Source organism: Symphalangus syndactylus, chromosome 5 (assembly GCF_028878055.3).
Source record: "Symphalangus syndactylus isolate Jambi chromosome 5, NHGRI_mSymSyn1-v2.1_pri, whole genome shotgun sequence".
Taxonomy (NCBI): domain Eukaryota; kingdom Metazoa; phylum Chordata; class Mammalia; order Primates; family Hylobatidae; genus Symphalangus; species Symphalangus syndactylus.
In genome coordinates, this window is record NC_072427.2 from 4591902 (window position 1) to 4606683 (window position 14782).

Sequence of the window (14782 nt, forward strand, 5' to 3'; positions counted from 1 at the left end):
GAAGCATTCTGTGAAACTTCTTTCTGATCTGTGCATTCAGCTAACAGATTTAAACCACACTTTTGATTGAGCAGTTCTGAAACACTCTTTCTTTAGAAAATGCAAGAGGACATTGGGAGCGCTAAGATGGTAATAGTGGAAAAAGGAATATCTCCAAATAAAAACTACACAGAAGCATTCTCTGAAACTTCTTTCTCTTCTCTGCATTCAACTAACAGAATTGAGCCTTCCTTTTGAAGGAGCAGTTCTGTAACAATCTTTCTGTAGAAACTGCAAGTGGACATTCGAAGCGCTAAGGGGATAATAGTGGAAAAAGGAATATTTTCAAATAAATACTATAAAGAAGGATTCTGTGAAACTTCTTTCTGTTCTGTGCATTCAACTAAAAGAGTTGAACCTTACTTTTGATTGAGCCGTTCTGAAACACTCTTTCTGTAGAAACTGCAATTGGATATTCGGAACGCTAAGAGGCCTATATTGGAGAAAGGATTATCTTCAAATAAAACTACACAAAAATATTCCGTGAAACTTCTTTCTGATCTGTGCATTCAGATAACAGAGTTAAACCATACTTTTGATTGTGCAGTTCTGAACACTCTTTCCGTAGAAAATGCAAGTGGACAATCGGAGCGCTAAGAGGGTAATAGTGGAAAAAGGAATATATTCAAATATAAACTACACAGAAGCATTCTGTGAAACTTCTTTCTGTTCTGTGCATTCAACTAACAGAGTTGAACCTTACTTTTGATTGAGCCGTTCTGAAACACTCTTTCTGAAGAAACTGCAATTGGACATTCTGAGCGCTAAGAGGCCTATATTGGGAAAAAGAATATCTTCAAATAAAAACTACACAGAAGCATTCTTTGAAACTTATTTCGGATCTGTGCATTCAGCTAACAGAGTTAAACGATAATTTTGACTGAGCAGTTATGAAACACTCTTTCTGTAGAAAATGCAAGTGGACATTTGGAGCGCTTGGATTGTAATTGTGGAAAACGGAATATCTCCAAATAAAAACTACACAGAAGCAATCTCTGAAACACCTTTCTCTTCTCTGCATTCAACTAACACAGTTCAGCCTTACTTTTGAAGTAGCAGTTCTGAAAGACTCTTTCTGTAGAAACTGCAATTGGACATTTGGAGCGCTAAGATGGTAATAGTGGAAAAAGGAATATCTTCAACTAAATACTACACAGAAGCATTCTGTGAAACTACTTTCTGTTCTGTGCATTCAACTAAAAGGGTTGAACCTTACTTTTGATTGAGCCGTTCTGAAACACTCTTTCTGTAGAAAATGCAAGTGGTGATTCAGAGCGCTAAGAGGGTAATAGTGGAAAAAGGAATATCTTCAAATATAAACTACACAGAAGCATTCTCTGAAACTTCTTTCTGTTCCGTGCATTCAACTAACAGTATTGAACCTTACTTTTGATTGAGCAGTTCTGAAACTCTCTTTCTGTAGATACTGCAATTGGACATTCTTAGCGCTAAGAGTCCTATATTGGAAAAAGGAATATCTTCACATAAAAACTACACAGATGTATTCTGTGAAACTTCTTTCTGATCTGTGCATTCAACTAACAGAGTTAAACCATACTTTTGATTGAGCAGTTCTGAAAGACTCTTTCTGTAGAAAATGCAAGCGGACATTCGGAGCTCTAAGAGGGTAACAGTGGAAAAAGGAATATCGTCAAATATAAACTACACAGAAGCATTCTGTGAAACTACATTCTGTTCTGTGCATTCAACTAACAGAGTTGAACCTTACATTTGATTGAGCCGTTCTGAAACACTCTTTCTGTAGAAACTGCAATTGGACATGCTAAGCGCTAAGAGGCCTACATTGAGAAAAATAATATCTTCAAATAAAAACTACACGAAGCATTCTTTGAAACTTCTTTCTGATCTGTGCATTCAGCTAACAGAGTTAAACGATACTTTTGATTTAGCAGTTCTGAAACACTCTTTTTGTAGAAAATGGAAGTGGACATTCGGTGCGCTAAGATGGTAATTGTGGAAAAAGGAATATCTTCAAATAAAAACTACACAGAGGCATTCTCTGAAACTTGTTTCTGTTCTCTGCTTTCAACTAACAGAGTTGAGCCTTATTTTTGAAGGAGCAGTCCTGAAACACTCTTTCTGTAGAAACTGCAAGTGGACATTCGGAGCGCTAAGAGGGTAATAGTGGAAAAAGGAATATCTTCAAATAAATAATACACAGAAGCATTCTGTGAAACTTCTTTCTGTTCTGTGCATTCAACTAAAAGAGTTGAACCCTACTTTTGATTGAGCCATTCTGAAACACTCTTTCTGTAGAAACTGCAATTGGATATTCGGAGCGCTAAGAGGCCTATATTGGAAAAAGGACTATCTTCAAATAAAAACTACACAGAAGCATTCTGTGAAACATCGTACAGATCTGTGCATTCAGCTAACAGAGATAAACCATACTTTTGATTGAGCAGTTCGGAAACACTCTTTCTGTAGAAAATGCAAGTGGACATTCGGAGCGCTTAGAGGGTAATAGTGGAAAAAGGAACATCTTCAAATATAAACTACACAGAAGCATTCTCTGAAACTTCTTTCTGTTCCTTTCATTCAACTAACAGAGTTGAACCTTACTTTTGATTGAGCAGTTCAGAAACACTCTTTCTGTAGATACTGCAATTGGACATTCTGAGGGCTAAGACTCCTATATTCGAGAAAGGAATATCTTCAAATAAAAACTACACAGAAGCATTCTGTGAAAATTCTTTCTGATCTGTGCATTCAGCTAACAGAGTTAAACCATACTTTTGATTGAGCTGTTCTGAACACTCTTTCTGTAGAAAATGCAAGTGGACATTCGGAGCGCTAAGAGGGTAAAACTGAAAAAAGGAATATATTCAAATATAAACTACACAGAAGCATTCTGTGAAACTTCTTTCTGTTCTCTGCATTCAACTAACAGAGTTGAGCCTTACTTTTGAAGGAGCAGTTCTGAAACACTCTTTGTGTAGAAACTGAGAGTGGACATTCGGAGAGCTAAGAGGATAATAGTCGAAAAAGGAATATCTTCAGCTATATACTACACAGAAGCATTCTGTGAAACTTATTTCTGATATGTGCATTCAACTAACAGAGTAAAACCATACTTTTGATTGAGCCGTTCTGAACACTCTTTCTGTAGAAAATGCAAGCGGACATTCGGAGCACTAAGGGGGTAATACTGGGAAAAGGAATATATTCAAATATAAACCACACAGAAGCATTCTGTGAAACTTCTTGCTGTTCTGTGCATTCAAGTAACAGAGTTGAACCTTACTTTTGATTGAGCCGTTCTGAAACCCACTTTCTGTAGAAAATGCAAGTGGACATTCGGAGCGCTAAGATGGTAATAGTGGAAAAACGAATGTATTCAAATATAAACTACACAGAAGCATTCTGTGAAACTTCTTTCTGTTCTGTGCATTCAACTAACAGAGTTGAACCTTACTTTTGATTGAGCCGTCCTGAAACACTCATTCTGTAGAAACTGCAATTGGACATTCTGAGCGCTAAGTGGCCTATATTGGGAAAAAGAATATCTCCAAATAAAAACTACTCAGAAGCATTCTGTGAAACTTATTTCTGATCTGTGCATTCAGCTAAGAGAGTTAAACCATACTTTTGATTGAGCATTTATGAAACACTGTTTCTGTAGAAAATGCAAGTGGACATATGGAGCGCTAAGATTGTAATAGTGGAAAAAGGAATATCCCCAAATTAAAACTACACAGAAGCATTCTCTGAAACTCCTTTCTGTTCTCTGCATTCAACTAACAGATTTGAGCCTTACTTTTGAAGGACCTGTTCTGAAACACTCTTTGTGTAGAAACTGCCAGTGGACATTCCGAACGCTAAGAGGGTAATAGTCGAAAAAGGAATATCTTCAACCAAATACTACACAGAAGCATTCTGTGAAACTTCTTTCTGTTCTGTGCATTCAACTAAAAGAGTTGAACCTTACTTTTGATTGAGCCATTCTGAAACACTCTTTCTGTAGAAACTGCAATTGGATATTCGGAGCGCTAAGAGGCCTATATTGGAAAAAGGACTATCTTCAAATAAAAACTACACAGAAGCATTCTGTGAAACATCGTACAGATCTGTGCATTCAGCTAACAGAGATAAACCATACTTTTGATTGAGCAGTTCGGAAACACTCTTTCTGTAGAAAATGCAAGTGGACATTCGGAGCGATTAGAGGGTAATAGTGGAAAAAGGAACATCTTCAAATATAAACTACACAGAAGCATTCTCTGAAACTTCTTTCTGTTCCTTTCATTCAACTAACAGAGTTGAACCTTACTTTTGATTGAGCAGTTCAGAAACACTCTTTCTGTAGATACTGCAATTGGACATTCTGAGCGCTAAGACTCCTATATTCGAGAAAGGAATATCTTCAAATAAAAACTACACAGAAGCATTCTGTGAAAATTCTTTCTGATCTGTGCATTCAGCTAACAGAGTTAAACCATACTTTTGATTGAGCTGTTCTGAACACTCTTTCTGTAGAAAATGCAAGTGGACATTCGGAGCGCTAAGAGGGTAAAACTGAAAAAAGGAATATATTCAAATATAAACTACACAGAAGCATTCTGTGAAACTTCTTTCTGTTCTCTGCATTCAACTAACAGAGTTGAGCCTTACTTTTGAAGGAGCAGTTCTGAAACACTCTTTGTGTAGAAACTGAGAGTGGACATTCGGAGAGCTAAGAGGATAATAGTCGAAAAAGGAATATCTTCAGCTATATACTACACAGAAGCATTCTGTGAAACTTATTTCTGATATGTGCATTCAACTAACAGAGTAAAACCATACTTTTGATTGAGCCGTTCTGAACACTCTTTCTGTAGAAAATGCAAGCGGACATTCGGAGCACTAAGGGGGTAATACTGGGAAAAGGAATATATTCAAATATAAACCACACAGAAGCATTCTGTGAAACTTCTTGCTGTTCTGTGCATTCAAGTAACAGAGTTGAACCTTACTTTTGATTGAGCCGTTCTGAAACCCACTTTCTGTAGAAAATGCAAGTGGACATTCGGAGCGCTAAGATGGTAATAGTGGAAAAACGAATATATTCAAATATAAACTACACAGAAGCATTCTGTGAAACTTCTTTCTGTTCTGTGCATTCAACTAACAGAGTTGAACCTTACTTTTGATTGAGCCGTCCTGAAACACTCATTCTGTAGAAACTGCAATTGGACATTCTGAGCGCTAAGTGGCCTATATTGGGAAAAAGAATATCTCCAAATAAAAACTACTCAGAAGCATTCTGTGAAACTTATTTCTGATCTGTGCATTCAGCTAACAGAGTTAAACCATACTTTTGATTGAGCATTTATGAAACACTGTTTCTGTAGAAAATGCAAGTGGACATATGGAGCGCTAAGATTGTAATAGTGGAAAAAGGAATATCCCCAAATTAAAACTACACAGAAGCATTCTCTGAAACTCCTTTCTGTTCTCTGCATTCAACTAACAGATTTGAGCCTTACTTTTGAAGGACCTGTTCTGAAACACTCTTTGTGTAGAAACTGCCAGTGGACATTCCGAACGCTAAGAGGGTAATAGTCGAAAAAGGAATATCTTCAACCAAATACTACACAGAAGCATTCTGTGAAACTTCTTTCTGTTCTGTGCATTCAACTAAAAGAGTTGAACCTTACTTTTGATTGAGCCGTTCTGAAACACTCTTTCTGTAGAAAATGCAAGTGGTGATTCGGAGCGCTAAGAGGGTAATAGTGGAAAAAGGAATATCTTCAAATATAAACTACACAGAAGCATTCGCTGAAACTTCTTTCTGTTCCGTGCATTCAACTGACAGTATTGAACCTTACTTTTGATTGAGCAGTTCTGAAACTCTCTTTCTGTGGATACTGCAATTGGACATTCTGAGCGATAAGAGTCCTATATCGGAAAAAGGAATATCTTCAAATAAAAACTACACAGAAGAATTCTGTGAAACTTCTTTCTGATCTGTGCATTCAGCTAACAGATTTAAACCATACTTTTGATTGAGCAGTTCTGAAACACTCTTTCTTTAGAAAATGCAAGAGGACATTGGGAGCGCTAAGATGGTAATAGTGGAAAAAGGAATATCTCCAAATAAAAACTACACAGAAGCATTCTCTGAAACTTCTTTCTCTTCTCTGCATTCAACTAACAGAATTGAGCCTTCCTTTTGAAGGAGCAGTTCTGTAACAATCTTTCTGTAGAAACTGCAAGTGGACATTCGAAGCGCTAAGGGGGTAATAGTGGAAAAAGGAATATTTTCAAATAAATACTATAAAGAAGGATTCTGTGAAACTTCTTTCTGTTCTGTGCATTCAACTAAAAGAGTTGAACCTTACTTTTGATTGAGCCGTTCTGAAACACTCTTTCTGTAGAAACTGCAATTGGATATTCGGAACGCTAAGAGGCCTATATTGGAGAAAGGATTATCTTCAAATAAAACTACACAAAAATATTCCGTGAAACTTCTTTCTGATCTGTGCATTCAGATAACAGAGTTAAACCATACTTTTGATTGTGCAGTTCTGAACACTCTTTCCGTAGAAAATGCAAGTGGACAATCGGAGCGCTAAGAGGGTAATAGTGGAAAAAGGAATATATTCAAATATAAACTACACAGAAGCATTCTGTGAAACTTCTTTCTGTTCTGTGCATTCAACTAACAGAGTTGAACCTTACTTTTGATTGAGCCGTTCTGAAACACTCTTTCTGAAGAAACTGCAATTGGACATTCTGAGCGCTAAGAGGCCTATATTGGGAAAAAGAATATCTTCAAATAAAAACTACACAGAAGCATTCTTTGAAACTTATTTCGGATCTGTGCATTCAGCTAACAGAGTTAAACGATAATTTTGACTGAGCAGTTATGAAACACTCTTTCTGTAGAAAATGCAAGTGGACATTTGGAGCGCTTGGATTGTAATTGTGGAAAACGGAATATCTCCAAATAAAAACTACACAGAAGCAATCTCTGAAACACCTTTCTCTTCTCTGCATTCAACTAACACAGTTCAGCCTTACTTTTGAAGTAGCAGTTCTGAAAGACTCTTTCTGTAGAAACTGCAATTGGACATTTGGAGCGCTAAGATGGTAATAGTGGAAAAAGGAATATCTTCAACTAAATACTACACAGAAGCATTCTGTGAAACTACTTTCTGTTCTGTGCATTCAACTAAAAGGGTTGAACCTTACTTTTGATTGAGCCGTTCTGAAACACTCTTTCTGTAGAAAATGCAAGTGGTGATTCAGAGCGCTAAGAGGGTAATAGTGGAAAAAGGAATATCTTCAAATATAAACTACACAGAAGCATTCTCTGAAACTTCTTTCTGTTCCGTGCATTCAACTAACAGTATTGAACCTTACTTTTGATTGAGCAGTTCTGAAACTCTCTTTCTGTAGATACTGCAATTGGACATTCTTAGCGCTAAGAGTCCTATATTGGAAAAAGGAATATCTTCACATAAAAACTACACAGAAGAATTCTGTGAAACTTCTTTCCGATCAGTGCATTCAACTAACAGAGTTAAACCATACTTTTGATTGAGCAGTTCTGAACACTCTTTCTGTAGAAAATGCAAGTGGACATTCGGAGCTCTAAGAGGGTAACAGTGGAAAAAGGAATATCGTCAAATATAAACTACACAGAAGCATTCTGTGAAACTACATTCTGTTCTGTGCATTCAACTAACAGAGTTGAACCTTACATTTGATTGAGCCGTTCTGAAACACTCTTTCTGTAGAAACTGCAATTGGACATTCTGAGCGCTAAGAGGCCTATATTGAGAAAAATAATATCTTCAAATAAAAACTACACGAAGCATTCTGTGAAACTTCTTTCTGATCTGTGCATTCAGCTAACAGAGTTAAACGATACTTTTTTTTTTTTTTTTAACAGTTTTATTTATTTATTTTTTTTAATTATACTTTAGGGTTTTAGGGTACATGTGCACAATGTGCAGGTTTGTTACATATGTATCCATGTGCCATGTTGATTTCCTGCACCCATTAACTCGTCATTTAGCATTAGGTGTATCTCTGCTGCCTGGGGCCATAGACAGCAGATGAGGCAAACAACAGACTAACCAAACAGAGCGGGGTGGGGGGGGTGGTGGGGGAAGGCCAGGGAATAAAATGCTCTGGGCGATGAAGGCTTAGAAGGCAGACAGAGCAGTGCAGGAGTTCAGGAGAGGCCTGCAGTGCCCGAAGCTAAGCGCTCACCTTTGGCCACCTTCAGGCTCCACACACACAGTAAGCAAAAGCTAAGGCAGAGTTGAAAACGTGCTTAACCGTGGAAGGGCTGACCCTACATGCACACAGACCCTTCTACAAACTCTGGGAGGGTTTTATGGGTGTTTTTGATTCCAGATGTTTAAGGAAATCTCTGAACTATCACTGACCACTGGGCTAAAAGAACAGGAAGAAACGGCCACACGTGACAAAAAATACAGACTTTACAACCAGAAAAGTCATTAAACAAATAACTACTGCAACAAACAGCAAGAACAAACCCGGGGGAGTGCGTGGGATCATATTTCCAGAGTTGCTACATTATAATATTCTAAACACCCAGTTTAAAACAAAACAAAACAGGCCGGGGGTATGGTGGTTCACTCCTGTAATCCCAGCACTTTGGGAGGCCGAGGCGGGCAGATCACGAGGTCAAGAGATCGAGACCATCCTGGCTAACATGGTGAAACCCCGTCTGTACCAAAAATACAAAAATTAGCTGAGTGTGGTGGCACATGCCTGTAATCCCAGCTACTCTGGAGGCTGAGACAAGAGATTTGCTTGAACCCGGGAGGCAGAGGTTGCAGTGAGCCGAGATCACACCACTGCACTCCAGCCTGGGTGACAGAGCAAGACTCCAACTCAAAAAAAAACAAAGAAAATAGGTCAATTAAAATTATTTGGCTGGGCACAGTGGCTCAGCCTGTAATCCCAGCACTTTGGGAGGCCGAGGAGGGTGGATCACCTGAGGTCAGGAGTTCGAGACCAGCCTAGCCAACTTGGTGAAACCCCGTCTCTACTTAAAATACAAAAAAGGAGCTGGGCATGGTGGTATGCACTTGTAATCCCAGCTACTTGGGAGGCTGAGGCAGGAGAATCTCTTGAACCTGGGAGGCAGAGGTTGCAGTGAGCCAAGATCACACCACTGCACACTGCACTCCAGCCTGGGTAACAGAGCAAGATTCTGTCTCAAAAAATAAAATTAATACAAATAAATGAAAATACAAAAATTAGCCGGGCATGGTGGTGCACACCTGTAATCCCAGCTACTGGGGAGGCTGAAGTAGGAGAAGCACTTGAACCCAGGAGGTGGAGGTTGCAGTGAGCCGAGATTGCACCACTGCACTCCAGCCTGGGCCCAGACTCTGTCTCAAAAAAAAAGAAAAAAAAAAGATTATTTAGCCTGAACGGGCTTGGTGGCTCACATCTCTAATCCCAGCAATTTGGGAGGCTGAGGCGAGAGGATTGCTTGAGCCCAGGCATTCGAGACCAGCCTGGGCAATATGGTGAGACCCTATTTCTACAAAAAAAAATTTAAAAACAAGCCGGATGTGGTGGTGTATGCCTGTAGTCCCAGCTACTTGGAAGGCAGAGATGGGAGGATGGTTTGAGCCCAGGAGTTCAAGTCCTGGGCAAGAGAGCAAGACCCCCATCTCTAAAAGAAAAAAAAAATTAAAAGCAAAACAAAAAAAAAGACAGTAATGAGGAACTGAAAAAAGAAGATATAACCTAAGCAAACCTAAACAAAATGACAGAGGTCCTTCCTTATCAGTAATTACATTGAATACAAATAAACACTCCAATTAAAAGTCAAAGTTCCATTAAATGCCTTGATTCAATAAAAAGATTAATATATAATGAAAAAACACACAAAAAAATAAAAAGCCAGAGATCTGGCTGGGTGTGGTGGCACACACCTGTAATCCCAGCACTTTAGGAGGCCAAAGTGGGCGGATTGCTTCAGCTCAGGAGTTCAAGACCAGCCTGGGCAACATGGCAAAACCCTGTTTCTACCAAAAAACAAAAAATAAACAGTAGCTGGATGTGGTGGCACCTGCCTGTAGTCCTAGCTACTTGGGACGCTCAGGTGGGAACACGGCTTGAGCCTGGGAGTCCGAGGCTGCAGTGAGCTCAGATCATTGCACTCCAGCCTGGGTGACAGAGTGAGCCTCTGTGTCAAAGAAAATCAGAGATTGGACAATACGTTAAAGAACACGGCCCAATTTTATGCTAGGTATAAGACACTTACTTTAGAGTCAGAGACATAAACAGCTTGAAAGTTCAAGAATGGAAAAAAAAATATTCCATGCAAACAGTAACAAAAAGAGAACCAGAATAGCTACATTAATATCAGACAAAATAGACATCAAGACAAAAATTGTTGAGACAAAACTCATATATCTCGTTCTATGATGATGAAATGGTCAATCTTTCAAAAATATGTAACAAAGGTAAATGTACTAAACAACAGAACCCCAAAATACTTAAAGCAAAAACTGACAGAATGTTACAACATGGATGAACTTCAAAAACATACAAGAATGCACTAACTTATACAACAATTAGCTGGGCATGGTGGCGCACGCCTGTAGTCTCAGCTACTCAGGAGGCTGAGGCAGGAGAACAGCATGAACCCGGGAGGCGGAGGTTGCAGTGAGCGAAGATCGCACTCCAGCCTGGGCGACAGAGCGAGACTCCGTCTCAAAAAAAAACAAAAAAAAAAAAGAAAAAGAGAAGGCAGACACAAAAGACCACATAGTGTATGATTCCATTTATATGAAACATTAAGAACAGACAAATCCGCAGACAGAAAATAGGACAGTGGTGGTTGCCTGGGGCTGGGGGAGGAGCGACAGCTGACAGATACAAGGGTTCTTTTTTTTTTTTATGAGACAGAGTCTCACTCTGTCACCCAGGCTGGAGTGCAGTGGCGCGATCTCTGCTCACTGCAAGCTCTGCCTCCCAAGTTCACGCCATTCTCCTGCCTCAGCCTCCCAAGTAGCTGGGACTACAGATGCCCGCCACCACACCCGGCTAATTTTTTGTATTTTTAGTAGAGATGGGGTTTCACTGTGTTAGCCAGGATGGTCTCGATCTCCTGACCTCGTGATCTGCCCGCCTCGGCCTCCCAAAGTGCTGGGATTACAGGCGTGAGCTACCGCACCCGGCCACAAGGGTTCTTTTTCTTTTCTTTTCTTTTCTCTTTTTTTTTTGGAGACAGGGTCTCACGGTGTCGCCCAGGCTGGAATACAGTGGCACCATCTTGGCTCACTGCCACCTTTGCCTCCTGAGTTCAGGGGATCCTCCTGCCTCAGCCTCCACAGTAGCTGGGAATGCAGGTGTACCCCATCGTGGCTGCTGGGAGTGAAGGTGCACCATCATCGTGGCTGCTAACATTTTGATTTGTTGTAGAGACGGGGTTTTGCCATGTTCCCCAGGCTGAGGGGTTTCTTTCTGATGTGATGAAAATATTCTGGAACTAGGTCAAGGAAATGGCTGCACAACATTGTGAATGTACTAAAAATGAACTGGACACATTAAAATGGAAAAAAATTGTGACTTTTATCTTACACAAATTTTATTTCAATTTTTTAAAAAGGTCAACAATTAGGTGAAAAGTTTAAGGACTTATCAGTAGAGATGGTAAGAAGATAGTGCAGAAGGCCGGGCACCGTGGCTCACACCTGTAATCCCAGCACTTTGTGAGGCCGAGGTGGGTGGATCATCAGGTCAGGAGTTCGGGACCGGCCTGGCCAACATGGCGAAACCTCATCTCTACTAACAATACAAAAATTAGCCGAGTGTGGTGGCAGGTGCCTGTAATCCCAGCTACTCGGGGAGCTGAGGCAGGAGGATCTCTTGAACCTGGGAGGCAGAGGTTGCAGTGAGCCAAGATCACGCCACTGCACTCCAGCCTGGGCAACAAGAGCGAGACTCTGTCTCAAAAAAAAAAAAAAAAAGATAGTGCAGAAGAAGGCAGGGTGTGAAATTTAGGGGAGACGGAGACAGGGCATGCTCCCCTCGGCCTCCCAGTGTCTGCGGGGCCCACGGAACCCTGAGGTCTGGCTCCTGCCTGGCCAGCTGCCTGCTGGCTCTTCATGATTTGGCTCCTGGGCCTTCTTCAGCTCCCATTCCCCCCAAGAGTGAAGGCTGCTAGTCCACACCCACCTGGCCTCGGTGACGTCCGCAGCGTTTCCCCTGCACACTTTCTCCAGCTGCACATAGACCGAGCAGTTGATCCGGCTCCAGTCAGGGTCGCAGACGGCTAGGAAGTTGGGCCTCAGACGCCCGATCACGTACTTGGCCAGGTCTGTCAGAGACTGGCTCCCAGCCGCCCCGAACAGGAAGGTCCCTAGTACCTTGTATACAGCAGCCACGTAGCTGAAGTCAGAGCGAGAATAGAGCCGGTCTGTGTACACCAGGTAGGCTTCCCCGGCAGAGACCTGCAAGTGGGGCAGCCGCAGGAACCAGTGGGGGTCTCGGTCAGCCCAGGGGCCTCACTCCTCCCCACGGGCCTCCCCAAGGCTGCTGGAGAGCTGGGGACTCTAAAGGGTGCCCTATTACCCACAGGTACCACTCAGGGCAAGGCTGTGTCCCCCAGCCCCACGCGGACCTCCAGGGCAGGGCTGTGCCCCACCCCATCCCCTCCCCAGTCCCTCTGAGCCCCTCCTGCCTTACGAGGACGATGGTGGCCGTGATGGTGACTCCAGCCATGAGCCCGTGGGTGATGGTGTCTGGACGGTAGGGGTACCGGATGGAGTCATCCCCGCAGTAAAATCCTCGCTTATACGGGGCGTTCACCAGCGTCAGGATAGCGAAGGGCAGGGAGGCTGGTGGGGAAGGACAGCCTGGGAGCTGTGAGGTTCTCTCACCAGCTGGGCCTTGGGGCCCCACACACCTGCCTTGGCCTGGAGGCCTCCCACCTCTACTCCCACCAGACAGCAAGGAAGAGCTTTTTTCACAGCCCAGGTAACACTCCCTTTCCCATCCCCCTCAGACACACACAAACTCCCAGGCCCTCTGCCCCTCACACCCTTGCAGCCTCCTTTCAGCTCCTTGAACAAACTCAGCAAACACCCACTTTTGCACAGCCACTTCTCTCTGCCCAAAATATCTTTTTTTTTTTTTTTTAATTTTTAAAAGTAGAGACAGGGGTCTCATGTTGACCAGGCTGGTCACAAACTCCTGGGCTGGAGCGATCCTCCAGCATCAGCCTCCCAAAGTGCTGAGATTACAGGTGTGAGCCAACGTGCCAGGCCCCAAAGTATCTCTAACTTATGTGCTGGGCCCTAAAGTAGCTCTGAGTAACTTCTACTCTCATCTCCCCATCCTGACTGTCCAGGCCAGCGTCCCTCTCACAGAAGGAAAGGTCTGTTCTGTTTCCCTCTTCCACATGCAAATCCCATGTGGAATTAGGCAGTCACGTGTGGGACACTGGAACTAATTTCCCCCATCCACCCACCGGCACCAGGAGGGGCCTACCGTGTTCAGGGCAGAGTCCTTGGAGCCTGCTCAGGGCCTGGCCAGGGCAGATGTTTAATAAACATCTGTTAAAATAAGGCAGGACTTATTTTAACCTAAGAGCTGGCCAGAGAAGTCAGGAAGAAACCAACGAAGGGCACAGCTGAGACGCCTTCGTTCACGCACTTGCCCCTTCAGTGACCCTCATGCCAGGTCACGTGCCAGCCACGTGGTAACCAGGACAGACCCAGCGCTGGCCTCAGGGATCAAAGACACATTCAGGAGCCACTTATGGAAGGTGTTGCCATGGCACTGGGGCTCCTGGGGCCCTGCTGAGCTGAGGGTGGCCAGGGAAGCAGGAGTCATCTACGGAGGACAGGGGCAGAGGGCAGGTGCACAACAAAAGCCCGGGTCAGCTAGCCCAGAGACAAACCAAGGCAGGACGTCCTTTGGCCCAGCAGGGCAGGTACAAAAGGGTGTGGCTTTTCTAAGTTCTGAATGTCAGCAGAGGGGCAGGGAGCCCCACGCTCCTCCCGACATGCTAACTTCAAGGGCCCTAGGACACCGGACACATCCCATGCTGGCTAAGTCTGGGGAAATAATCCAGTGAAGAAAACAGAGGTCTGCCTCACAGAGCAAGGAAGGTGGAGGGAATGCAGAATAGAATGGGCAGGCCCGGCGTGGTGGCTCACGCCTGTAATCCCAGCACTTTGGGAGGCCAAGGCGGGCAGATCACGAGGTCAAGAGATTGAGACCCTTCTGGCCAACATGGTGAAACACCGTCTCTACTAAAAATACAAAAATTATCTGGGTGTGGTGGCGTCCCAGCTTCTCGGGAGGCTGAGGCAGGAGAATCGTTTGAACTCAGGAGGCGGAGGTTGCAGTGAGCCGAGATCGCGCCACTGCACTCCAGCCTGGCCACAGGGCGAGACTCTGTCTCAAGAAAAAAAAAAAAAAAAAAACAGGCAGCGCCAGGGCCTGGAGGCACAGCAGGACTGCGGAGAGGGTGGGATGTAAGCACCTGCCTTCTGCTCCCACACAGGAGGGGTTGGAGTCACTGTGAGTGAGGGGAGAGGCCTGGGAGGAGGCGAAAGTCAGGGCAGGGAGTCCAGCCCTACCCACAGCTCTCCGCCGGCAGAGGCTCACACAGGTTGGCCTCCGTGTCCCACCTCCCTGCCCCAGCAACTCCAACTAGAGACTCAGGCACCCCCATGACGACAGGCGCCGGGCTTCCCTTGGCCTGGAAAGCTCTCCCTGGGTTCCCCAAAACAGA

At 43.3% G+C, this 14782-nt stretch overlaps 1 protein-coding gene across 2 annotated transcripts; it reads right to left on the minus strand.

Annotated features, from left to right (window-relative positions):
- Positions 1-11998: 11998 nt before the first annotated feature.
- Positions 11999-13695, minus strand: LOC129481732 (phospholipid phosphatase 2-like). 2 transcript variants are annotated; one of them, XM_055276897.2, is made up of 2 exons: positions 12727-13695; positions 11999-12429 (listed from the first exon to the last, which is right to left on the minus strand). In XM_055276897.2, exons 1-2 carry the CDS (start codon positions 12810-12812, stop codon positions 12039-12041), a joined length of 477 nt encoding a protein of 158 aa, XP_055132872.2. In that variant the 5' UTR covers positions 12813-13695; the 3' UTR covers positions 11999-12038. The 2 variants fall into 2 exon arrangements, 1 of the variants encoding a protein (XP_055132872.2); XR_010120946.1 differs by lacking the exon at positions 11999-12429 and adding an exon at positions 12431-12491.
- Positions 13696-14782: the final 1087 nt, after the last annotated feature.